This window comes from Mustela nivalis (genome assembly GCF_964662115.1).
Source record: "Mustela nivalis genome assembly, chromosome: 13".
Classification (NCBI taxonomy): Eukaryota; Metazoa; Chordata; class Mammalia; order Carnivora; family Mustelidae; genus Mustela; species Mustela nivalis.
In genome coordinates this window covers 81,989,224-82,015,813 of record NC_139032.1, presented here as the reverse complement: position 1 = coordinate 82,015,813, position 26,590 = coordinate 81,989,224, and the positions used below count along the sequence as shown (strand labels likewise).

At 51.6% G+C, this 26,590-nt stretch overlaps 2 protein-coding genes across 12 annotated transcripts in view; one reads left to right on the top strand and one right to left on the bottom strand.

Moving 5' to 3' along the window:
• STRBP (spermatid perinuclear RNA binding protein) overlaps window positions 1–14,764 on the top strand; it is a 138,001-nt gene extending 123,237 nt beyond the window's left edge. For 2 of the 3 annotated variants that reach the window (XR_014301973.1, XR_014301974.1), the window contains exons 18-19: window positions 2,115–2,248; window positions 14,524–14,764. Coding sequence is in view for 1 of the 3 variants with exons in the window: in XM_082695500.1 (XP_082551626.1) it covers window positions 1,246–1,340 (95 nt within the window). In the remaining 2 variants the exon portion in view is untranslated. The other variant, XM_082695500.1, reaches the window with a different exon arrangement.
• A 2,967-nt stretch (window positions 14,765–17,731) lies between these two features.
• Window positions 17,732–26,590, bottom strand: part of RABGAP1 (RAB GTPase activating protein 1) — a 155,068-nt gene continuing 146,209 nt past the window's right edge. For all 9 annotated transcript variants that reach the window (XM_082695490.1, XM_082695489.1, XM_082695487.1 and 6 more), the window contains 5 exons: window positions 24,464–24,568; window positions 23,589–23,672; window positions 22,962–23,033; window positions 20,772–20,969; window positions 17,732–19,458 (listed from right to left, as the gene is read on the bottom strand). In XM_082695490.1, coding sequence (XP_082551616.1) covers window positions 19,336–19,458; window positions 20,772–20,969; window positions 22,962–23,033; window positions 23,589–23,672; window positions 24,464–24,568 — 582 coding nt within the window. In that variant the 3' untranslated portion in view covers window positions 17,732–19,335. The remainder of the gene's footprint in view (window positions 19,459–20,771; window positions 20,970–22,961; window positions 23,034–23,588; window positions 23,673–24,463; window positions 24,569–26,590) is intronic.

The following is a 26,590-nucleotide window of genomic DNA, read 5'->3' as shown; positions in this document are numbered from 1 at the left end:
TCTGATTAAGCTGGTGAAATATGATCAGTCAGTAACATTGTGCTGTCCTATAAAGGGTGCAGACCTGAGCCTTCCCCTGCATTCTCGCCTTGTTTGGAGAGCCGATGATGTTACTAGAAGGTAATGGTTTCATTAAGGTACTCACCCCCATGAAGGCACCAGTGTGGTCCCATGTCGAGATTTCTAAGTTGCTGTGTCTTCAAAATGTCTGCTCTTAGTATGAATTAGCTTCCCTCTTCCCTCTTAAATTCTGTTTCTCAGAGCCCAGTAGTGGCCGTCAGTGAGAAGGGGCTTCGCAAAATACAGCAAATTTATGTACCAGATTTCTTTCGGACCACTAAATGAGAATGAGACGGGCAATTTAAAATAAACGTTAGTGTCACTTCTCAGATGTGGATTTATTACACAGTGGCTTGTTACTTCTGCTCCTTGACCTTTAGTCTTTATTAGTGGTGGGTGATACTTTAATAAAACCTCATCACTTGCTAGAAATAGCTGTGAACTTACCATTCTCATCCTGTGCATTAGTGGCTAGACATAAACCTGAGGCCCATTGCAGCTGGGATTTTCATGTTTCATTGATTCATTTTGCTGACCTATGGATGAAACAGAGCCATCACTGAGAAGAAAAAGCATGGCTGGTAGTGTCCAGTTTTTATTCAATATTTACAATAGTCCTCTCTGTGTTTGGAATATTATTAATTGGCAGCCGCAGCCGGATTGTTACTTGAAATTGATTGTCAAATTTGCATTCCAAGTTGGAATCTCTCTGGAGATTTCTCTTTAGAAAATTCTTTTGAAGTAGCTGACTCAGCTTCATAATTTAACCCCTCTATGATGGTGCAAAGGGAGCTGTGCTGTTTTCCAACATGATGGCAGTCATTTCAAATGGTTTCTACCAAGTCTTTTTTTTTTTTTTTTTAATTTTGTTGTTTGTTGGAAGTTACTAACCATGTTGTAAACCTGCCCAGTTGCTGCAAACTTTTACATTTCTCTGCTTTACTTAAAATAATTGAGCTGTCAGTCCTTTGTTAGAAGTGGTAACCATGCAAGTTCAACTGTTGAAATTTTGTAATGAATTAAGTGTCCCCCTCCCCCCCTTCTGCCCTCCCCACCCCTCCATTTTGTAATGAAAATTCCACTTACAGCTGAAAGAGCAGAGAAATATAAATGAAGCTCTTGGCTTCACCCAATTCTGTGACATTAACACCAAGTGTTGCTTCTCTGCTCTTTTCTCCACTGTAGGCGGTCTTTTCATTGACAGCCCCTATTGCCAGCCTCTGAGCGTCGCGCCACTTATTATTCACTTGGGCCCTCAAGATTTCTTCTCTGACTTCTAGAACCATCAGGTTGTCTGGCTTGAAATGGCAATTTCTGTCTTGGTCTTAAGAGCATTGTGACCCCCTGAGGCTTTCCAGCTTTCAGATACACCACTCTGACACCTTCTTTTGGAAAGCAATGACTGAGCATTTTAAAGAAGAGCAATACTTTATTCAAAGCCACGGTGTCTGTTTTAAAACTTTTCCTTTGGGAACCTAGCAATATGTACTTAACCCCTCCTAGAGTAGTCTCTTGTCAGGGAGTTTACAGACCAATGTAGAACTTCGACTCCGTGTGTGAGCTGTGCTATCTCCCGACAGTTTTTAGACTTTTGTAGCACATAAATTGGGTAGTTGCATTCCTGACTGCGTCAGTTAGCGCTATTATAATTTCTCAGAGATAGGGGTCCTCCTTGAAGCCATATTCTTTGCATGGGGGCTGGCGCCCAGCCAGGGCTGTGGCCTGCAGCCCCGGTCTCTTCCGGCTGCAGGACCACCTCCTCTCTTGTGCAAGGTAATTGGTCTAGTAGATTCCCAACATACCTCATGCTGACTAGATGCAGTGCATGGTGCGTGCAGCAAGGGGTCCCGAGTCGTTTGTAGTCTCTCTGAAACCGTTAACCTGGGAACAAACCACTGATAGATTTTTCTGCTATTAGCCTTTCCTTCTTTTTTTAAAATTCGGGTGAATGTTTGAAAATCATGAATCAGTCAGTCACCGTTATTAATTGAAGAGCTGGGAATACCTCGTTAATGTATTTTTAAAACTGGTGTTGGACCCTCTGTGTATTTCAGGTTAATACTTTTAAGCAGTTTTCAGCACGTTTATCTCACTTTATTCTCGTTCTCCTCGGACCTTCGTAGCCATATCACTTGTATAAAATAGGCTGAGATCTAGTGACTGTAAGCTGTGGTCTCAGTAAACAAAGGTAAGCTCTTTTATTTTCTGATTAAAGAGAAAAATAACTAAAAGTCAATGAACACAACGTGCATATATGACAATCATACAGGATGTATTTGATCTCTTAGGTCTTATGTCATCATATTACCTTTAAAATTTTTATGATCTAAATGTAAAATAGTTATTTTCAGCATTTGTTTTAATACCCTTGTAATTACTTTTTATTCAAGAGAGACATTTCACTTTTACGAGTTAAATGTGTATATGTGTGTAGAAACTTACGATATTACATGTATGTGAATTACACACATGGAGCTGTTTAAATAAAAGAATTTGGTGGTGGGAAGAGTTCACCTAAGAAGACTTGAACGTCAGGGCACTCTTTTGGCCAAAGTGCTGGAATTTTATAAGCCGCGAGGTTGGTAACATTGCTGGTAGGACCCATTTATGCGTAGCTGTTACACAAACGGAGGATCAAAGTGCCAATTTCTCAAGGAGAGAAATTTTTCTGAGAAATGAAAATCTCTGATCTGTGTTGTATGCCCTAATACAACAGCAGCAAGAAGCCATAAAAAGAAAAAGCAATAGAAAACAATCAAAAAAACCAAAATATTAAGGTAACTATGGAAGAATATGTAATTAACTGAGTTAAGCTATTTGCAGAACCAACTTTTGGCAAGACTCAGAATGGTAAATACCCAGTTTGCAGAGACCAAATAGACGGAAGGCAGTTCTTCTATCTGCCTCTTCCAGGTTAGGCAGCTAGACGATTGGTTTCCCACCTGACTCAGCCATCGTGGGGTTCATTTAAAAGATGGGAGGGTTAGGCCAAATATTTTAGTAAGGGTCTGCTTCATTTAGTGTGTCCCACAAATACATTTCACATGTGTTAGATGTTCTTTGCTGAGGCCATATTTGATATATAGAGATTAAAATGAATTTCATGTTTTATATGTCTCTAAGTAGCAGTTTTCTTGTTAATACTAACTTTGAAGGTTGCTGGAACATTGTTTTCCCCGTCCAAAATCTGTCTTACGTCGAATGTGGTTTTGGCATCTATAGACGGTTGTATGAGGTCTAGCTGACTAGTACTACATACATTCCAGTCCTTATCGAGCAGCCGAGGTGCCCATGATGTGCCAGGTCCTTCTCTGGGTACTAGTGAAACAGTGTCTCTGCCCAGTGAAAACATTTCAAGTTTGAGAGTCTTCTTGTTGGTGGAATTGGGCCGATTATAAACTTCCTAGGTTGGGAGACAAATGATGCATTAGCAGTGTCAAAAGATAATTAACTTGGTTAGTAGTTTATAAATTATTTAATAATGTAGGCCCTCTGATATCACTAAACTGGCCATCATTTGGAAATCTCATTTTAAATATTTCCCTGGCAGTTTTGAGAGCCTGAAACCAACTCTGGTTTATGTTCATGGACCTCTCTCCGAGTAAGTGAATGGAATGAAATGAAGAGCAAATATTCCAGTCCTTTAGAGCAGTTTTATTTATTTATTTGATAGACAGAGAGAGATCACAAGTAGGCAGAGAGGCAGGCAAAGAGAGAGGGGGAAGCTGACTCCCCGCTGAGCAGAGAGCCCGATGTGGGGCTCGATCCCAGGACGCTGAGATCATGACCTGAGCCGAAGGCAGAGGCTTAACCCACAAAACCACCCAGGCGCCCTATTCCAGTCCTTTAAAGCAGTGTTTATAGTATAGCAGAGACCAGAGTGGTTGCTTTAAACACTGACACTATTTTTTCGATGACAAGTGAGGGGAATTTTACCCTTATAATCATCATTCATTGTAACTTACCTGTTTGTGAGATTTCTTTAATAACTGCAGTGGAGGCAAATCTTCAGTAGGGAGGGGAATGAACTAAGATTTGCAGATGCGCCCCACCCATGCCCCCCAGCAGTTAGATTTCTAGCAATCCAGAGCCAGAGGAACTAGGGACATTAGGAGCAGTTAAAGCTGAAAACGGGCTGCTCTGTGAATGGTCCTCCTGTACCTCCCATTCAGCACAGGCCTGTGCGTCCTGGGGGCGGTGGGGTTAGGGGGAGCAGGGGGCAGGGTCTCTTTGAAGTCCTCAGAGCAAGAAATGTCCTGCTGTATTTGTACTTGCAAACGATGATAAGGATCTGATGTCCTGCAGTGAGCGGAGCTTGCTCTGTGTTACCAGGAGGCCTGGGAGGGAGACAGGGAGCCAGCGAGTAATGGCCAGAGTTAAGTAACTGCCTCCTGCGGGGACGCGGTGCAGCACGGATGTCTCCAGCGGGAGCTTACGGAGCGCACGCTAGTACTTACGGAAGAAGCTTTCTCTTCCCTTCCTCATCCCATCTTCCAGAAAGACGCTTTCAAGAACTGAAGTTGAGTTAGCTGTAAGAATAGATATCCTTTCCCACATTATCATTTTAGGTAGGAGCTAACAGCTTCCATTGATACTTGATGCAGTGATCCTTGGAGATTTTTAAAAAATAGCTCCATACTGCAAATTAGGTTATGTAAGCTTTACAGCATAGCTAGAAATAGGGGGTAGAAACCATGTGGGAATCTGGGCCAAAGCATTTCTCTCCCTCCAGCAAATTCCCATGAGGCTTGGGGATTAGATGAGTTAATTCACGTAAGTGAATTAGTGGCATAGTACCTGGTGCACAGTAAGTACTCAGGAAATGTTGACAGTTCCTATCACGGTTGGCTGAAGGGACAGAAGGTACATGAGGGAGGCAGCAAGACTGTGCCGGCAGGTAGGGGAGAAGCCAGTGCGTGGCCTGCTCAGGGGGAGCTGCCTTGGTTCCTTGGTATTTATAGGTTTGGGGTGCTCCCACACTCTGAGAGAGGACTCCTGGCATCTGGGGACTAAACAGGAAGCATAAAGCAAACACTTAGCGGGAGAGGTAGTGTGGGGAGGTCGCTGCAGATCTGTGCTGACTGAAAATGCTCGCGTTTCTGTGGTGGTGGTGAAATCACTGGCCGGTCTCCTGCCAGGGAGTTGGAAATACTTGCTTGGGGCTGTAAGTGTGCTTAGTTAGAACTTCAAAAGGGCTGAGCTTAGAATATCAACCTGCTGATTCTAGCTTTCTTCCCAGTGCATTAATAAGAACAAGGGGTGTGTGATTGCAGCGAGCATGGGAAGCCAACATCCAGAGCTCGCCAGTGTTTGGCAGGTAGAAAGCAAGTTGTTATAAACCACAGAAAGAGGAGCCTGGGTGGCATGCCTTGAAGGCCACTGACTTCTCTAGAAGTCAGTCTGGCAGGCCGATGCTTCTCTGCACAGCATTCCTGCAGCGTCTCTCTCCCAGTCTGCTTTAGCGCTTTGGAACAAATTGGCACTCGTCACCACATGAGGCCTCCCGTGTGTGTGAATCTTAGATAAAACACGTCTGCCTGTCCATCCATCTCTTTCTCTTTTTGGAAAAGGAAAGACGGGTAGGGGTCAGACGGGCGCCGTCGGTTATACAGCTCCCGGTCTCTTTCCGTGCAGGCTTTGGTTGCCCCGAGGGAGGGCGGGTGGGAGCGTGCGGCCCTGTCCGTGAGCAGGTGGTACTGAAGGCTGGGTGGGGATTACACACGGAGTTCTCTCTTTTTTTTTAGGTTGAATTCTGTGACGCTCTAAGTTTATAAAAACTGTATAGACAGGGACTGAGCATTACCTTTAAAGGTAAATAAGATAGACTTGCATGATAGTCAAGAGGGGTTTTTTTTCTTCTAATTGTACCAAAGGCATTTATTGTTTGCTATGGTAAGTGAAAGAGGAGGGGCCTCAGCAGCCCCCAGCTCCAGGGGAAACTCCAGAGACCTATTCTCTCACTGTAGCCCCAAAGCGGAAGGCTTTTCTTGAACCCGAGAGATACTCATAACTAATGTCCTGGCAGAAGCCACCGCGTTCCACAGCTGTGGCTGTTTTGGAGGAATCACTGCCTCACTGAGCCAAGGTTGAGGGAGGGCCTTTCTTTTCTATTTTCTTTCCTCCTCTCCCCTGCCACCACCCCTTCTGCCTTGACCAGTCAGTTTTAACTTGGTCCTTCTAAGGACGGTCTTGGTCTTTACTTGGCAGAACTTTGCCTTTTCTGCAAACTGTGCTGCCTTTGCTGGGGCGGGGGATTGGGGGGAGTCATCTGCCCAGGCAGCTTAAGGGAGACTGGTTAGCGCGTCCCAGCGGGAGATGTATGAAGGTAGCTCCTTGGCTGCTTCTGGTCCACAGGAGGTAACATTAGCCTGGCTGCGGAGCGGGCGTTCTCTTAGCACTGCCTCGGGGCCCGGGCTCTCAGTCTTGGTCTGATTTCACCTGCCTGGATCCTGCGGAAGGTTGGGATGAATGGTCTCCACCTAATGTTTTATAATCTCCACGCTAAATGTTTTCAGGGAAGGAAGCCAATAATAGCCTTCCGTTTAAGTTATTTTGGGCTGGGGGCAGCAGTAGATTGAAGGAACAGAAGAAAGAAAAGGAAGAAATGCTCAAATACTCTCTTGTGTGGGCCAGGCACTCGGACATTCTTCTCCAACAAGCTTCTTGGAGGTAGGATTCTTATTTTACAGCAGAAGAGACCGAGGCTCAGAGTTAAGCACTAGAGTTAGGAATGAAGCCCCACTGTGTTCGATGCTAAAGCCACTTTCCATCACACCATGCACGCAGCGGGCGCGGTCTGGACGAAGGCGAGGGCAGCACTGTGTGGCAGGAAGGGGGTGCGCGGCCAGTGGGCCGGGCCGATCGGGGCCTCTGGGTGCTGAAGCCAGGCTCTCTGACTTGAGGTTGTTCTGGACCAGATATCCTGGGCTTTTAGGGCTATTTTCTGTTAGACCAATTGGATAAGGCTGTTTAATAAACTGGAAAGATAGGCTAGAAGACTAAGGTGTGGCTACATTTTAAACAAAGGAAGCTGTTGTACTTCAAGCTTGTTTTTCTGTTTGAATATCAATGAGCACTTGAGGTCTTTGCTTGCATTTAGCTAATGGTTTATTGGTAATGGGATTGCTTAGAAGATTTGAGCCTGGTGAGGTTTTGAGTTATGGGGTAAAAGGAAGAGGAGCCCAGGTGCTGGCAGCCCAGGTTTGAGGGGTCCTGGGGGAGTGGCAGGTGGCAGTGGCCTGTCCTGATCAGCAGGACTTTCCCAGTCAAGGCTTCAGGCCAGGCTGCCAGCCTGAAAGTAGCAGGCGGGCCCCCCACCAACCCCAGCTGGGCCGTGATTGGTGATCCCCACTGGGGTGGCTTGGAGGTCTTGTGAGCCACTCGGCCGCCCTTGTCCCTTCTCCCATTGCTACACACCTGGCTGCTGGCTCCTTTGCTGATGATGGCCACTTGGGTCTCTGCCTGGGGATGGAGACCGAATCCTCTCCGGGGCAGAACAGTTCTCCCTCACCACAGGGTTGGTCCTTGCCAGTAGGCCGTTTCTCTGTGCCGTCTGCCATGATGCTGGAGGGGAGCGGGAAGAAGGAACGGTTGCCTGAGTTCCAGAACAGTGACTTGTGTGTGAGCAGGGTGAGCACCTGTGCCAACGCTCCCTTAGCAGTTCTATCCCAGGGGCCACGCCGCGTCCTGTGCCACTCCTGCGGTTTGGAGAAGCTGCAGCGCGGTTTCCACCATGCGGACCAGGACGCGGAAGCCCACAGACCTCGCCAAGCCACCCAGCTTGTCTGTGGCAAAACCCTGTGGCTCCTAATAAGTGAGTTTTTAACCACACAGAAGAAATAACATGTCTTCCACTGTTTTTGGAGTTAACAGAAGCCCTTTCTTAGAGATGAGATTTAAATGACACCACAATTCTGGGACCCAGAAATGATCTCCTTTTACAGAGGAGGAAATGGAGGCTTAGCCACAATGACCTGCCCCAAATTACACAGCCCTGCCACCAGCCCAGCTGGGCTCCCTGGCCTGAGAGCACTCACCATGCGCAGTACTGGTGCTTTGTGTCCCTGCGGGGCGCTGCTGCCCGCCCCAGTAAACCCGGGGGCTGTCGGTTCCCCTCGGTGCTGTGATGCATTCCACGGACCTCCCTTCCAGCTCTTGGAGTAGATCCCTTGTGGTTGGAAACAAAATAAGCAGAAACCTACGCTCCCCCTCCTTCTTATACCCCCTGCCATGTGGGGAGAAAAGGATCCCGACTTCAGGCTTAAGGGTCTGGTTCCCTTGGAGAACTGTTCCTGAGCTCGCCCCGGGCCAGGGGACGGACAGGTTAGCCTCAGCTCCATCTGTTTCGCACCATCTTTTTTGCTCTGTAACTGGACTCTGCAACCATGTGCAAGTCAGTGATGGCTGTTGGAGACCCCCCCCAGGGGCCGGTGGTAGGGGGGGTCTGGGGTGCGGTTAGGGTTGTACTTTGTGTATTCAGCTTCACCGGCATTTTGGCTGTCATCTGTCCCTGCCTAGGCCTTCAGTGTCTGTTCCGACCACAGGAGTCACCCTCACAGTGACACGTGCCCAAGTGCTCTGATGCTGGGATCTTGTTGGACCCTTCCATTATGGAGATGGTCTTAGAAGTTGCTCAGCTTTCTAACACCCTCATGTCCCTAGAGGCTACATAAGGAAAATATTGTGGACATCTAGGACGTGAGAAACCTCTGGAAAGTGGCACCTGGGGAACACTGGAAAGCTGAAAGCCCCTCAAAATGAGATTCACTGAGGTTGAGGAAGGGGAGGACTTATCCCTTTGCTATTTTAAAGGGTTCTGTTTACTTGTATGTGGCTCTAGAAGGGTAAGGATGGTTATAGAAAGCCAGTTGGGCATTTTGGGCTAACGTGTGCTTCCCATGATGACCGGGCTGCCCTGGGAGATTACGTATGGTGAGAAATGGAGCCCATGGTACCCAGGAACGTTTAAGCAAGCTGTTGGCATAGTGCAGAGGAATTCCTTCCATGGGATATCAGGTTTGGAAGGAACACTGATGCCTATGGGGACACTTTCGAGAGCACATCTCCCCTCTTGGACATATGGATTTGTTGAGAAATCTTCACTGTCTCCTGCTGCTGCGTACCAGGCTCTGTGGTGGGGCAGAAGGAACAGCTGGAGAAAATGGGAGGGTTTTCGGCTCAGACAGCAGAGTAGAAGGTGAGCGTGCTGCCCGAGAGGAGTACACGGGAAGAGAGAGGCGTTGCCCGGGCGTCTGAACAGATCGGAGCCATCTTCTGTGGTTGGCAAAACCTCTGACGGGCCTTCCGCTCAGTGCAGGAGCCAGGCCTGTGAGGGCTGAGGACCTGAGCGGCTCTGACTGGAGTGCCAGAGTCTCCCCCCCGGGATGGCCACCCGAGCTGGGTGGGAGTCCGCCAGGAGGGTCGTGAGGAGAGCTTTGAAGAAAGGGCTGGTGTGGCAGAGGGGGGGCTGGGGGGGTGGCAGCCCATGGTGTGCGCGGAAAGGGCATGGCCTGGAGCAGCATGAAGTTACTTCCTCATGGGAACTAGGATGGTCAGAAGGGTGGTGACAGATGAGATGTGTAATTTGGAGTCAGTTGGGGGAAGGTCCTGCGTACTGTGCCCTTCAGTGATCATCCTCTTCTAAAATGGTGAGAGAATTCTGGAGGGTTGATTCGGACAGTTGGATGAGGAAGGACCGGAGGTGGGAGGCAGAGGCCGCCACAGATGCAAGAATGGGGTCTCTGCACAGGCCGGGCTCCTCGCCCCCACTGAGTGGGAGGATGGACATGGTGGCACCCAGGAGGGGGCCAGGGCACCACAGTGTCCTAAGGGTAGTGGGGGGGCACTGCCCAAGCACTTCTCCTGGGCTTCTCTTCAGTAGGTCACTGAGAGGACAGTGGTACTTGGGGCCAAGATGGCGAAGGTGGGGGAGGGAGGAAGGTGCTGGCAGGGCAGGGAGTTGACAGGAGAGGGGTGGCAGTGTGGCAAAGGCCATCTCCTTTGGGCTGGGGAGTGGGAGTTCGGTCGGCCCCAGTCCTCGCTGGGTGAGGCGTGAGGCCTCCTGTGCCCTCTGGCAGTGGACAGGCAGGGCTGCACGCGGCCGGTCAGCATCTTTCCCTTTCCTCAAGCGTTCCCACACGTCTGCCCTGCCGGGTTCGCCAGTCAGAGGGAGTGACAAATACGGGGTGTTCAACGAGCAGAGGCCTTCTGTTTTGTGTGTGTGTTTTTTAAAGCAATGTTTTGGTTTCTTTACCTGGGCAAGGTCTGGAGCTTGGGTTCTTGGCCGCTGAGTCTGGATTTAGCATCTGTGGAACATGGTCTGTAGCTGGTGGGAAGCTGACTGGCTTTACAGAGGACTTTACAGAGGGGAAGAACAGCACGTGTGACGTCTGCTCAGGCCTGCCGCCTGGGGCTCGTCCCGGACGGGTGACACGCAGGACCGCGGCGTCAGGTGGGTCTCTGCACCTGTGACTTCTGCAGCTCTGCTGGGGATTAAGGTTAAAGAGGCAGCTGCAGTTTTGAACCTTCAGGGCAGAGCTATGAAAGGTTGCAGGTGCTCGGAGACGCAGACCCCTGCAGCCTTTGGGGTGGCCAGGACCCCAGGGCCCAGTGTCTCTTAACGACAAGCGGCCTGGCTTTCTGTCCCAGCAGGCCACCTTAGTATCACCTGTGTGCATCCTAATAAGGCTGTGGGAGCACAAGAGCAGCCAGAGACGGTGCTACACACAGCGCAGTTGTGACCCCACCAACTGTACTTAAACCAGCACAACGCGTAGTGGGCCGTGTTTTGCCAGCCTGTCTTAGACTGTGGAGACCGACTGCTCACCCCTTGGCTTATTCATGATTGGGAACTTCCTTCCTTCTGCTGCCTGGCCTGTCCACGTTCCCGCCAGGGCTTCCTGAGAGCGTCTGTCCTGTGTGAGCGCTGAGGAGGAAGGTGCGGTCCTGGCCCAGAAGGATCACGGGTTTTGAGTGTGTGTGTTGGCGGGAGTGGCAGGGGCGGCGGGTGCATTGACAGGTGACAGCTAAATACAGAGCAGAATGGCGCTCAGGGAAGTCCAAGGTGACAGGGGCCCCGAGGAGAGAAAGGTTAAGGTAAGGGTGAATCAGGAGAGCCATAGGAAGGAAGCTGCTCTGGAGAGGAGAGGGTGTGTGTGTGGAACACCAGGAACCGTGCTGTCACGCGGGCACATGGGGCCCAGCCTGGGAAGGGCCCTGAGTGCTGGGCCAAAGAGCGTGGGACCTCGTTCTCTGGGCGCTCGGGAGCCAGGGAGAGGTTGTGTGCAAGATGGTAAACTCATCACAGATGCCTTTTAGATCCATCACTCTTGTCGCGGAAGACCAGATCTGTGGTCACAAATGGTATCTGTATTTCGTCTGGGCTTTTTGGGCAAGAGTTTGGTTAGAGTTGGTATTCAAGTGGGAATGAGAGGACAAGAGACTTGGGTCTTTCTGGCCATTGGCTTTAGGGGGCAGGGAGTACCCCCACTTTGGGCAGGGCTTGATAAAATCCTCCACATCCAGGCTTTTTCGCTCTTGCTGTCCTAAAGACCATTGGCCAGGGCAAGACAAACTGAACATTCGGTCTCAAGCCCGAATTAGAGTTTGGCCTGGGGCCTTGGTGTGTGAGGGTAAAAATGAGCTCCCTCCCCCTGCAGAATTGAGTTCGGGGCAGGAGGGCTTCTAGGCAGGACTCCCTTCCTGTCTGCGTGCAGCCAGCCCACGTGACGGGACTCTCAAGAAGCCAGCACACTCCTGAGGCAAGATGTATGTGTGTCACAGGCTAAAGCCAGCCCTGCGGGGTGTATCACAAGCTGAGGCCAGGCCTTCCACTGGGTACGGGGGACAGTGCAGAGAGTCACTCATGGTGCCTGCCCCAAGGTGCTCGATGTAGTTGGGGCAATGAAAACGACTATAATGTATGTAGTGCTTTCTGCTTTCCAGATCCCCCTCCCGCCCCGAAGTTTCTGGGCAGGGGAAGGGAGCTGCTGTAGTGGAGCATCGGAGAGGTGCTAAGTCCGGGGGCTGGAAGCCGCCCTCATCCTCCTTTGGGGAGGAGGGGGCTGTGTGCTTCCCGTGCAGTGACAGGAGCTGCCGGGGCAGGCCTGACCCGAGTGCCCGCACACGCGCCCTCACCGAGCCCCCAGCAGGCCTGTGGCGGTAGGCGAGGCTCCCCCGCAGCTCCCAGAAGGGAAGGCACCCGCCGGAGGCCCCGAAGCTGCAGGTGCTTTTTTGCACATGGTCTGCCCGCACCCTGGTCCTCTGGAGCCCCAGACTGGAGGTGAGGAGTTGGGTGCTACCCTGGGCAGGTGGTGCTAGGAAACCCCTGGAAACCTACGAACACTGCATGCTGCCTGTGGAGTGAAGCTTTGTCTCGTCAGTGCTGGGAACCAGGGGAAGGTTATGGAAGGAAGTTATGATCAAAGCTGTGCCTCCAAGGCCTGTTGGAAGCTGGCCTGGGGCTGGTCAGGCTCCCTTTCGTGGAGGGCGTGCCTTTTAGACTTTGGACCTGGTCTTGTCTCTTTTTGGGGCTTGGGGGAGGGGGCGATCGTGTTCTGATAGTAGGTGGGTAACTTTTCTGAGGAGCAGAAAATGCTTTTTCCAGAAGCATTTCTGGGCTCATGGAAAGGAAAGGACAAAAGTGGGCCTGGCTGTGATGCCAGGTGTTGGCCTTTCCTCAGGCAGCTCAGGCCTCAGAGGGAGCGCGTGTCAGTCAGGCACCACAGTCCCCTCTGGAGCTGGAGCCTGGCCCAGGCGCTTGCCCTCTCCTAGCCCCACGAGCTCAGGCTTGATGCCATTTTCCCGCTTAGGGACACAGATGGTCAGAAGGCTTTTCTTCTTTTTTTGGACTCTAACCTAAATATTTCCGCTGTTCTGTAAAGTCAGATTTTTGTTGTTGCTCATGGAAATTTGGGGTAGGGACAGATAGGAGTTTTAGATCACTCAGAAGACCCTTAAAGAGGTCCGTTCTCCACATGTGACTTCTTGTGTCCAGCCTCTTCCCCCGTCTTCTCTGGGCTCAGCACTGCTCCCCACCTCCGGCGTGAGAATTTGTGTCAGGGGCGAGACGCGTTGCTCCAGGTGGGCTCCTTCTGTGATACGTGTCACTGTGCTGGCCTCGCGGAGTACATCGTCCGTGGCACTGAGCCCTGGGGTCCTGAGGACACCCACACGAGCTGTAACTGGAATGCCGCCGGGCAAGCCGATTCCCCAAATACCTCTTCTCTCCCCTGTCGTGTCAGAAGTGCCGCCATTAGATGCGTCCCTTTCCCTGACCAGGACAGTGTCTCACGCTCAGACCAGCCCTGGGCAGTCAGGCGGGGTTCACACTGCACCCCTCCTCCGTCGAGGGAGCACTCCGAGCTCACTGGTTGCCGTGGTTTCTCAGCGGCGGGGCCCGTCATTTCTTGCTCCCTTTCTCGGAGACGAAGCTCTCCAGACAGCCTGTGTCTAGAAACCCCGCTGGGGAGACCACTGACAGGCAACCTCAGGGCCCCCGAGTCTGGGGCAGGTGGCTCTGGCTGGCTCCTGTGCCGTCTCCCACCCTCGGATGCACTTCCTTCCCAGGGGCTATGGGAAGCAAAGTGAATGCTGACTTGAGGTGGGCGTCCTCTGCCTTTGCCCCCCCCCCCCCCCCCCCCCCCCGCTTCGGGTGAGTTTCTAGTAAGGCACGAGCCACCTTTGTCGGGCAGGTCTCATCTGCTTCAGCCCTTGGCGGGGCTTGCCTTGCTTTCGTAGCCCGAAGTGTTTCTGAGCTCAGGCCTTTCCCCCAGGGCGCGGTCTGCTGGCCAGAGTGGCCAGTGGGGCCCCAGCCACACCTTCGAGAGGACGGGACAGGACGGGCTCTGTCTAATGAGGGTGAGGGCACTTCTATAGGAGCAGTGAGGCTGATGGGCCCGGCTCAGCCTGTTCGCTCCACAGCCCCACACGCTGGTCTGCGCGCCGCGTAGCATTCGCGGAGGGGCCTGTACGATTCGTTACCACTCCAAGCAGAGTAGGAAGGGTAGCCTGGTCTGGGGAGGAAGCGGCCAGTTCCAGACTGAGGACCAGGACTGTTCGAGAAGGGGCTTCCCTCATGCAGGAGTAAGGTGGCCCTGCTCAGCCTCAGCCCGGGGTGGGGAAGGCAGGAGGCATGGAGAAGGCCGAGTGTAGTTGTGGGTAGAAAACTTTTCTTTTCCCACTGCACGGTTACACACATGACATTGGACTCCTGGCTGTAGCTTACTGTCACTCTGGTCTGGTGATGGCCAAGGTAGTTTTTAGGTAACAATTTAAAATACCTATCTATTTACTGTTTTTTCTGAATACGCAAGTGTAAATAGTATAATTTGCAGTGCAAAGTTCTTGGCAATAACTTTATGTTGTATATTATGTTGAAAAACATTGGCAAACACGGCCACCACGGATTGTCCTTCCCCTCTGGGGCAATGATGACATGTAGGACTCTGAACTTTAAACCTGCAGCGTGGTTGAAGCAGCAGCCCGCATGTGTGGACTGTCACCAGTGCCTCGCCCAGAGATGCCTGGCCTTCATCCAAAGGGACTCTGTGCCACCCCAGCGCCCACACTGTGGCTCCTCGCACTGACTGTCGGACTCTGCCGTAGACTCACCCTCTCGTCTGGCTGCTGCGGTTCGTCTGTAATGCCCTGACATGTTGCATTCTCTCCACTTGGATGAATACAAATAAAAGCTTCTGTCTTAAAACCGCCGTGGACCTGCTCTGGCTCAGTGAAGCGGCCGCTCCAAGGAGACGGTCAAGCGCAGACTGTCCTCCTGGCCCTTTCTTACGACTCTCTGCTGCTTCTCTGCTAGCGGTGCAGAAAGTTTCCTGAACCTGAAACTTCTAGCCCGGCCCTCTGACCCTGCAGGTGGTGCTCTGGGGGTGCCAAGTGAGGGCCGAATTCTAAACCTTAGAATTTACTGGGCACTTTGCACACATCCCACTCCTCCTGCTCACACCTGCTCCCCAGGGCTGGCAGTGCCCGCACATGGCACATGAGGACACTAAAGCTCACAGATAAAAATACAGACCTTCTAAACGGCAGCTACCATCTGCCTAGCTCTTCCCCCTCGTGAGGGTCCCACCGGGGAGCTGCCCCAGTAACGCAGTCTTGACCAACAAAGACGGCAGCGTGGAGGACAGAGAGGGCAGAGCCAGGCCAGGGCCTGCGGCTGCCCTCCAGGTAAGTGCGGCCACTGGGTGGACAAGCACTGAGCCCCCTGCTTCACTCTGTCCCCCAGGGCCCACCTTTTCTCCCCGCATGCCACCAGGCTGGATTTGCCAGCACGCCGCCCCCAGCCGCTCCCTGTGCAGAGCACACAGGGTGGCAGCTCTCCTGGGAGACTGAGGAAGATGCCTCCTCTCCCCTGGGACTTACTACCAACCAGGGCCCTGGAGATCAGAGGCTCTTGGGTTCAATGGGGCCTGCTCCACAGTCCGCCCAGCCCACCGTGTGTTTTCACGGACGTTTCCAGCAGCCCCGACAGAGTACAGTCCAGGAGGAAGTGTAAAGGTGCTCGGAACCAGGATCTGAGTTTTCCAGCACAAAGCCCCATGTTCTTTGCTCTTTCTCCCATAGTTTCCGGCCAACTACCCACCTTTCCCCCCCGTCCTACTCAGCCAGGCTTCCTAGAAATCTATACTTGCCCGGCTCTGCTTTCTCCTCTCCCCCTTCAACTGGCTGCAGGTGGGCCCTCGGCTGTACCCACCCACCTCCGAGTCTGTTCCCACCCTGGGCACCAGCAACCTCCCCGATACCAAATCCAACAAGCCTTTTCTGGTCCTGCCCAGGACCAGATGATGAGCTCCTTTTTCCTCCCAGTGGCGGCAACCATACTCTGTGGCCCCTCTTCCTCCGCAAATGGCACTTCCTAGGCCTGCAGCTAAGCCCTTGCCTCCTCCGGACATCCCGTACGGTCTTAGCCACTCTCCTGGCTTCCCCTCCTGGCAGACCAGGCCTTCACAGCTAGGGGGGACTTCCGCACAGCTGGGACAATGGGTGGTGGGGGGGAGAGCTGCTAACCAGCCGTAAGTGCGCGACGGCGCCCCACACCAAAGCATGATCAGTACCACTGAGGTTCCGGAACACTAGGGTAGAGCTGCCTGCACAAGTCCGAGCATCTGTGGGCTCTGGCCTCCTCCCAGTGGTGTTTCCAGAACTCTTCCTGGGTCTCCCCCTCCAACCTCCCCACCCCCACCAAGTTTCAGTGACTCTCCAGGAACTGTCTCCAATCTGGCCTATTTTATCACCTCTCTTTAGACTCTAAATCTCTCCTCCAACTTTTCTTCCTAAAGGACTGACAAGACACTTCAATTTTTTTAAAAAGCAAGTTGGGTTAAAACTCTCCAATGGTTTCCTTGACCTTCGTGGCCTCAGCTTCATTAACCAGTCTTCCCCCAGCGCCCCCCATCAGACCACAGGCTAACTACCTGTTCCAGCTAAATGTCTTGTCAGCTCTCTCTCCAGCAAACCCCATGGTCAGCAATGCAGAAAACAGTCCCTGTCATGACACATCCTTCCCTGTCCCCACAAGGCCCTGTACACCTGTTTCTGCACTCAGTGTTCTCAGTCTGGGTCTCAACACCATCAGGGGACCTTCCTGAAGCAGAGCCCATCGGAGTCGCCTGAGGTCTGCCGTGCCCAGGCCGATAGGCACATGGACTCCTTTCTCTCCTCTCCCAGCTGTGACATCAGGATTGCTGCTGTGTCCCTGCACTCCCAAACACTAAGACCCTTGGGATTGGAAAAGCGTGGGGCAAGCTGGCCTTTCTGGATTCCTGCCCCAGCTGGCCAGGAATGCGGATCCCAGAAATAGGTTCTCCAGCCTGTGAATGGCAAAGGGATCCCAGATGTGCTCTGGGGCCGCTGTCGAGCACCTGCCATGGCCCAGGCCCCTCAGGCCACTCACCCGGTTTCGGTGCAGTGGACAGCAGACTGGGCGGGGGCTTCACTCACCACCTTCCCTTCTTTGTGGCCTGCATCTCAGCCCGTCTCCATCCGAGGCCAGGTGTAGAAGGGGTCCCGGAGGGCAGGCCGCATGGGGGCAGAGCCGCAGGGTTGGGGAGATTGCTCTTCTTCCTGCTGCAGAGAAGGGGTGAGGTGGTAAAGAGGGCAGCTGGTGGCCTGTGTGTCCTTACGGGGCAGGGCACAGGAAGAACACCCCACCCACCCCCACCGGTGAGTAGAAAGGAGCCTCTGCGAGATGTGTCGTCCATGCCGCCTCTCTTCCTGAAAGTTCCAGCAGAGCAGAAGTGGCCCCCGGCTGCTACTCCCATTCACACGTTAGGCCTGGAATTCCACGTCCTCTCTCTGCCTGGTGAGATGCGTTCATCCTTCCAGGTCTCACTACACCCTTACCTCCTGCTGTAGGACTTCCCTAACCCTATGAATTCACACACAGCACCTCTCCCTGTAAGCGTGGCACTCGATTTCGCAGAGTCCGTGTTCGCTGTGAGGGCGCAGGCATCAGCCTCACAGAGGAACAGCTGGTCTAGCCGCACCCCTGCAAAGCCGGCCCCCCGGAGCCGCTCGGCGCACGCGAGCGGGAACGCCTGGTGCCGGCGTGCGCCTGTCCGCCAGCGCACGGGCTGCTCTTCTCGGGCCGCGTGCGCGAGCGGGGGAAACGGGGCAGGAGCATGGAATGATGAAACCGCTTTCTACAAAGTGAGGCTCTTTGTACCAAAATATTTAATGAATATGCTGTTAAAATAAAACCAACAAAAGGAATAGTAATACAGTTTTACTGGTTTATATTTCAATTCATAAAGTTGACACACTGGAACTACCCTAGCACAATTTCCACGCACCTAGTTTTAGATGGGCTTACAGCTGTTTCGGTAACTGAACAAGAAAGACACAAAGCAGTGGAGGGTGTAGGTGGGTGGGGGGTTGACACTTGTCACCTCCCGGATGATGACCTCAGCAAGCACTAGGACAGTCACTGGGAAAAGATACAAAACAAGCCAAGTATCTTTATACACAGACCAGTGCCTCTTAGAACAGCTACCTGCGCCCTGCGCGCGGAGACCAGGAGACCCTCGGCGCCAGCTGTCCACACACCGCTTTATCAACTCAGAGACTCGGCGATCTTCTCTTTTTTTTTTAAAGGTGCTAAAACCTCCATTCCATAGGTTTGAAGTGAGAACCTGCAATCCATCTGAACAACGAGGTCTGCACGCAGCCACGCTCTGGGGAGGGACACGGGCCAGCAGGACGGGGCCTCGGCACGCACATCCCACACCTGCGTTTTCACACACACACACACACACACACACACACACACACAGTGCAGTGTCCTTCTCGCTTATATGCCTTGTGCAAAAACACTAGGAACTTTTTTAGTGAGGGAACGTTTCTCAGCTCTTGTGAGGGCCAGGAGGAGGGGGAACCCGACAAACCCGGAGTGAGAGCAAGTGCCCAGAAAGCCAAATAATTAGCTTGTGCAGATCAGTTGTGGTCTGGGATTTAAACACTGTCAGTTGGGCGCACTGGGAGAAGATACTTATATATATATATATACACACACATGACACATGAAGCAAAATAAGATTTGTCCACGTTATGATTAATCCTGTCTCACATCGGTCAAGTCACCCAGCCCAGCCCCGTGAAGTTTTGGCAGCTAACACTAAAGAACAACAGGAACTACGAGAGTTGCATAGAATTGATCAGAAACGTGAATAATGCCAAACCCCAAACCTGTGCATCGTGTAGTTTAACAAAACTAGGTGGCTGCAACTATAACCATGAAACCCTCCGATTTAAAACAAAGTGCTTCTCCGCGTCTGCCTGGAGGACCCTGCGCTGGCACTGAAGTAGGTAAGAACTATCTGAGTTACTGATGCCTGCCCACCCCCCCAACCCCGCAATACATATAATATGTATATTAAAAAAAAAAAAAAGATTAAAGGTTTAGAAAAAAACCAAAAGCCTGAAGGATCCCCAAACTCTGACAATGTCAGCTCAGCCCTCGGGCCGGGGAGGTGGTGACCCACACCCGGAAGAGGCCCGGGCGCTCCCACCGAGGACGCTGTCCCAGCGCGCGTGCAGAGCGCCGCTCAGCCCTCAGGCCTGTCAGCATCAGCAGTTAGGAGAGCCTGACCCCAGAGGCTGCCTGCTTCATGAGCTCTGGTCCAATGACCTACCAACATGCTTCTATGGATCTGACTTAGGTACATTCTGGTCCTGGGACATGTCACAGAATCACACATCTGGCCAAAGAAGGCAACAAAAGGTGTCGTGTTTTCTGAAGGTGTCTGGAGGCAGCCGCTTCGCTCAGCAAGTCTCTTTCCCTTGAACCCCCGTTGCCGTCTTTATGGAGCTCAGTGTTCGGTTAAACCAGGTCTTCTTGGCGGCCTGTACCTCGTTTAGGGCAAGGCCTAAATGGTGCTCCAGGTCCTGCAAGAGGAATGACGTGCATGAGCGCGCTGGCTCTGGGGTCGACGACACTGCCTCCCCAGAGCTGAGCCAAGACAGGACTTTAGCCCGTTGACTCTGAGAGGCCTCAGGAAATTCCCCCAGTCTCCAACTGGCATAGAAGGATCTGGAATCCCTAGAGTTCTGGGATCGTTCCTAGTAAAGACCTCTCCATTTCTTGCCTAGTCTATTTATTAAAACAACCTCCGGACCGAGCGCCTCCCTCCCCTGCCCACCTATCACACACTAGGCAGAACGGGCTAGCGCTCCAGCTGAGACCGTGTCATTCTCTTCCAGCAAAGACCTTTAAACTCTAGACTCCCAGGCCAGACATTTGAGGTGTTTCATGATTCGGACCCAGAGACTCTCGGCCAGCTCAGGACCCAACCCCACCCCTAGCTTCCTGACACTCCTCTCTGGGTGGGCCCTGTCCTCCCTCTGCTGCGCCGCACGCCACTCCCTGCACCTGCACCGGGAACGCTCACTGCTCTCTCTCTCCTGCAGCTGCAACCCTTGTTCATTCTTTGACCACAGCTCACATACTGCTGCCTCGGTGGTGCTTTTCCTGATTGTCCTGGACAGTCATACAAGCCATGTCTTAGCTTTGCAACCCCAGCACCTAGAACGGGGCCTGGCAGAGAGCAGACGCCCAGTGAATGTGTGCCATGTGGGAGACCAGGCCCTAAGCTCAGTCCTGAACTCGGTTCCTTTCACAAACAGCGCTTAGGGCCCACGCTGTGCTCCATGAGGCCGCTCACGGAATTGGCCACACAGGATAAAGGTGACCAAAGTCGGCCCCAATTTCTTCGTCGGGAATGGAGGCTCAGATCCATCAGTAACACGTCCAAAGTCACAGAGCTAGTTAAGTGACGGGAGCTGGCACTAAGAGGTGGCACTGAGGAAGTCCTCAGACACTGCCGAGCCCTTTCTGTGCTGTCGGATTTAGACTTCAAAGCAAACCACCAGATGGGGCCCTTGTCATCTCCATTTGCAGATGAGGAGCCTGAAGTTAAGGAGGCCGAGAACAAACCCACGTCACAGCTGCTGGTGGCGCCGTGGGGATTTCCAAGCAGGTCCCTGCTCCACCGAAAAGATTCCAAGCTTGATGGACAATTCTCATTATGAGAAAGTCCAGTTCATGACAGGCCAAATACTAATTAAACACCCACTGGTAAATAACAAGTAATGGGGCTTTTTCCTAGAAGGATTATGGCCAAAGTTTAAAAGGGAAAAAAACCCCACACGGCAGACGCCGTTTCTGGGGTCTGCAGCCCACGGCGCGGGCCGGCACGTACCTGGATCTTACACTCGGCCTCCACCAGCTGCAGCTTGGTCTGCGCCAGCTCCAGTTCCATCTCCCTCAGCTGGTTCTTCAGCGTCTCCTTCTCTTCGTCCGTGTCCTCATCTACAACTTCCTTAGCTGAGCTCATGCCTTTTATGCGACCTTCTTTGTTGAAAAATTCCCGGCAGCGCTCACAGTCGTCCACTTTTTGCTGAAAGGGAAAGTCCGATGTGAACGGGCGAGGAGAAGCGGCCTGGCCCGAAGGTGTGGGCCCTGCCTTTCTGGGGAGCTGACAGGCGGCTGCCGGGCTGAGCACCCCGGCTCCCGGAAAGCGGTTCCCTTGGGAACCGGCAGATACCCGAGTGGGAAAGCCATGCAGCATCCCACACTAAGATCAATCAGAACCTTCTTAGATCATGGTCTGGTTATCTCACGTCCAAGGAACTTGGTTAAAAAAAGGAAGATGCGGTGGTGACTGAAGATTTATGTACAAAGATTTTTCACTGCAGAATGAGAGACAGAGAAATGATGGGGGGGTTAACTATCCAACCACTGCGAGAAAATTAAATATACGCTGGGCTGCATCTATACAAGGAAGTACGTAGGCAGCCTCTACAAAGTGCGGAATTTTTCATAACATGGTAAAATGGTTAAATGCTGAGTGAACCAGGACACAGAAATGTCTGTAAAGCACAGTTACAAACAGACACCACCTTTCATTTAAATAAGATGTCCCTGACTGGGAGAAACCTCATTTCATGTTCCTCTAAGAAAATATTCTGCCAATTAAACCACTTTATTTTGAGAGAGAGAGGAAGGGCAGAGGGAGAGGAAGAGACAGAATCCCAAGCAGCCTCCACCCCAGCACAGACGACAGGAGGGTCACACGGGGCTCCATCTCACACCCCTGAGACTGAGACCTGAGCCAAAATCAAGAGTTGGATGCCTGTCTGACTGAGCCGTCCGGGCACCCCCAGTTACACCACTTTAGAAGGCCATCAGTTATAAAATATGTCCCAATTTCAGGACGGAAACTTGAAAAAAATGCGTATCTCAGAATGACTAGCATTTTGTATACTGAAATAAACAGAATGAGCACCAAAAGAACATACACCAACATGTAATAACGATATTATCTACAGGCAATATAATCTTAAGGGTTTATTTTCTCTTATTTTCAAAATTTTCTGCAATGAGCACTGCTAGTTTTAGAATCACATAGTAAATTAGTAATAAATTACATTAAAAAAAAATCACCACTGCTAGTTAAACACTGCTTAGGATGGAGGCCGGGTCTTGTTCCAGGTAGAATGGTGACGTGTGTGAATAAGGCCATGAGCCCAGAACTCTCCCACCTTCGTCCTTTAGCAAGTTACTCGTCATGGAATAACTGGACGAGCACAGTACTACGGGGACGGCTTACGGGACAGCAGTGGCTGCCAGGGTGGCTCAGTCGGTGAAGCGTCTAGCTTTGGCTCAGGTCATGATCTCAGGGGTCTGGAATGAGCCCTGCATGTCAGGAATCCTGCTTCTCCCTCTGCTCCTCCTGCACTGCTCATGTGCACTCTTGCTTGCTCTCTCAAACAAATAAAATCTTCCAAAATTTTTTTTAAAAATTAAAAAAAAAAAAAAAAAAAAAAAGGCACCAAGTTATAAAAGCCCCTGAATGGGAAACGGAAACATTGAAAACTGAAAGTCCTCATTGGATTTGGATCCATGACAAGGAATTGAGCCCAGAGACGGAGCTGAGTGCCCTCATTTTACACAACGTGGGGAGTGACAATGACACCACAGGGTCCTGACCTCTGCACCCCCACCCTGTGCCCAACTGCCGCCGGCAGGCCTCCTTCACCCGCACAGCACCGCAGTGATCACCTGCTCTACTGACATCTGCAAATCTCGGGTCACTTTTTGTGACAGTCACGTCATCCAGACGATGTTACGTGAGGAAAAGGGCATTTGTATTTCGAGATCTAAAACCAGAGCTCCCGGTTGCGTCGTACTCCCTTCCAGAGGAAACCAGCAGAGCATTAGTTTTGAGCCCCAGAGGCAGGCCACGACTGGCCCCTCGTCAGGTACATGCAAGCTTCTCTCACTTTTGAAATCCAAGTAAACCACCCCATTCCCCAAATCTCTGGGGCTGAGCAAAGCACACTGAGCTAGCTGGTACAGAACAGAAGCTCTTTGGTAAAGGAAAACTTACCCGAATTTTCTCAATTTCCACTTTATTAGCTGTCTGCTGCTTCTCCAATCGTTCACTTAACTGAGAACAAATCTGAAGAAACAAACAAAGTGACAATCTCATGAGCAATGTCGTGCAGAAGCTGGGCCTGGGAGGAATTCTACGGAGAAGCGGAGTGGCTGAGGGCGCGCGGTGGGAGGGCGAGCCCAGGCTCCCCTGCTCTGCCGCCTCCGGTTTATAGACACTTGACGACCTCACGAGCCAGCCCAAGATCCGAATTTAGTTAAGAACAAGACCAGTTTAGTTACGTTCTTGAAACTCAACCCGCCAGGGAAAGGAGCGGTTCTACAGCATGTGACCGCGCGTGAACACGAGGCCAGAAGGACAGGGTGGCTTTCATTTATTAAATGCCTGTTTATAGGCTGGGCACTATGCCAGGCTCTCTACAGACCTGATCTTATGGAATCCTCTCGACAGTTCTCTGAAATAGTGATAGTTTCTCTGTGTCAGCGCGGAGAAGCAGTGAAGTCACTTGCCCAGTGAAGTCACCGGTCAGTGTAGGTGGCAGGTGGGCGTGGAGGGGACACATTTATCCAGAAAAGCAGGGCTTCCAGAAAACACGCCCACTTACAGGCTGCTCAGACTCACCTGCTTGTAGTCACCAATGATAGAACTGTTTTTTCTAATCTCAGATTCTGCTTTGTCAAGTTCCCGACGACACATTTCTTTTAACTGCACACATTTAAAAAAAGAAAGGAAAAGGAAAAGTGAATGTTTTAAGGGAAATATAAAGCCCTGGCACTGGCCGCTTCGTTCTGGGCTTTCGAAAAAGTACCTGACTACTCTGGCAGGGCTGCATTTCAACCACGTGGTCTCGATGCCAGGAGAGGGAGAGAAAAGTCAAAACTCCCAAAAGATCAAACCCCATTTTGGAATGGGGCTTTTGCTAAGGTTCCTCCCTGCCTGTGAACTTGAGCTGAGGAGGCAGCACAGACCCAACGGACTAAAACTCTTCAGAGGACTGTTGTGTCTTCAGAACAGAGACAGGGTCTCATCGTCTCTCACCTCAGGCCATCCTACCAGACACCAGATCATGGAGAACCACGGGGGGAAGAAGGGGCTTCCTGCAGGGTCTGCAGCATACTGTGTCCCCAATGACTGTGGAGAGCTGGCTCAAGACAGGCTTTCCAGAGTCTGCTCTGTGGGGGACTGGCAGGGGACGAGTCCGACATCATGTCTGCTTTCCTTCTGCAGAAATGCTAACTCTCTTTGTCACATCCAGTTGCTGACACACAGGAACTTCTCTTGTCCCAAGGAAGGATGGGCTCTGCCCCAGTGTCTCCTCTTATGCCCTAATTATTAACTATTACACTTTACACAGTAACTAGATAAAGCCTTGGGAGAGAAACTGAAGGCAGCTGTCTCTGGTTCCCCAGTGCCAACAGGAAGCCGCCAGCTGGACTCGAGACTCTCAGGCTCGGACGAGAAACCGAGGCGCGTGGGAGGGCCGGAGCTCCCCTCACCTGGGCAGACTCATCTTCCAGCCGTCTTTTCTCTTCTTCAGCATCGATCAACTTTTGTTTAGTCATAAGCAACTCCTTATTGAGTGCATCTGCCTTCTCTTCAGCCTGAAACATGTAAAAGACGCTGTCACAGAACAAGAACTGAGAACCAGATGGGATTTGAATTGCTCAGGACAATCCCTTTTTAATGTGACAGAGGAAGTGAGCCAGAGAGCAGAAAGATGCCAGAGGTCACACGGAGACGGCCTGGCCCAGGCTCCTGCACAGACATCACACGGGACAGTGGTGAGAAGCTCAGCCTTTGGCATCAGACAGCCTGGGCTCAGCCCCCATTGTTCTCTGACCATGTGCCACTTGGACAAGTCACTGAGAATCTTTCTGAGCTTTTGGCTTGTCATCTGAGGGATAAGGCACAGGAAGGACTCAGCACAGCACCTGGCAGACAGTAAACACTCAATAAAAGGTAGTGGTCATGACCACTAACAGTAATAATAAATCCTGGTTTTCTTCCCCAAGACTCAGTATTTCCTCTGCTTCCTCAAACAAGGTCTACACTTCATTCTCATCATGTGATAAGGGAGGCCGCCTCTTTCCTGGCACTCACTCACCACGATCTGAAATGGCCACACCCCAGTTCTTTTTGAAAACATGCAAAGGTCTGGTGGGCAGATTTGGTGACCTAAGTGAAAATGAGACACTGATGCCTGACGCAGGAGCCCCTGACACTTGGCATTCCACGGATAACCGAAGATGAGCACGTCAGAGCACAGCCACAGAAACGGGGCCGAAGCTCCTAGAGTTCCACAGCATCAGACAGAGAGAGTCTCTGCCGGCTCCTTATACACAGCCCTCTTTTTAACAATGAATGGAAGTGGATTAAACAGTCTCTGAAATTAAACAGTTTCTGATGTCACTAGCTGAAGAGGTGTCACGGAGCGCCTGCACTTTGCACCACACCACACTTGCTCTGAAGGATCTTCTCCGGGAGGAGCAGGAGCGGCAGGGCTGGGGCCTTACACGGAGAGCGGAGGACGGCTTGCTAACGCGACCTCAAGTGGCCATGCGTTATGGCAAGTTGCACACGTGTGCAGTGAAGTGGGGTCTCAAGAGTTAGTTAAGGCCTGTCCTGTCTGGGCTGTGGCCTGTCAGCTCCTTCTCTACCTCTAACCCAAGAAACAATGAAAGGAAATGAGAATCGAAAAACAGAGGAAATATCTAGTAAGGAGAACTAAGTCCTCTTACAGATTGGTTTTTCTTCAATCTTTCTCCTCTCTCTGCAGACTCCCTTGCCATCTCCTGAGCAGTGCTCTGGAGCCTGAGCACACGTACGTTCTCTCGGTCACGCAGCACTACTATCACAGTAGGGATTCGAGGAGTGTGAAAGAGCCAGGTTACGAACTGCATCTCTGAAGTCAAGTCTTCCCTGCACACCCCGGTTGCCCTCAAGCTCGCAGGGCGCACACAGCAGAGCTATAATCTACAACCCGATGGTGTGACATTAAGTTCAGTGTTTGTGCCATCTCTCCAAGAGCTGATGACTCTGAAGGCTACGTGAGTGGGAGGTGCACAGAAGTTACTAGACTGGCCTGACCAGTGTCCCCTCGGGGCACCACACTTCCTGCACTCTATCTGCATGAGCATATGAAAAGGGAGCATCCGGAGATTATATAAACACAAATCCTGACTTCCACTTCTCCTCATGAAGGACTAACAGGAACCAGATTTATCCTCCCACCGCAAGCAAAAAACTGGACAAAGTGTATGAAACTACTGTTTTCAGACAGTGAAAACAATACATGAAGAACTGTGGTTCCTGGGAGAAAGAAAACAAGATGAGTCCCACTATCACCCTGGGTTTCTCCCTAGGGGCACATTCTGAACTAAGGAGGAGGGTGAAGGGTTCCAAACAGAGCATGTCTCAAAAGGTCAAGGAGGCAGAGTTAAGGGACCAAGGATGCTGAGGTGGTTGGAAGCTGGCGGGCAGAGGCCTGGAAATAAGAAAGCTCTGAAGTAGCTAATAGGGTAATAGCAGAGATAAACTGAAAATATGAAAGTACCCAATTAAACCAAAGAAGACAGAGAGGTGCCTGCCTGTCAGCTGGAAGAGCGTGCAACTCCTGATCTCTG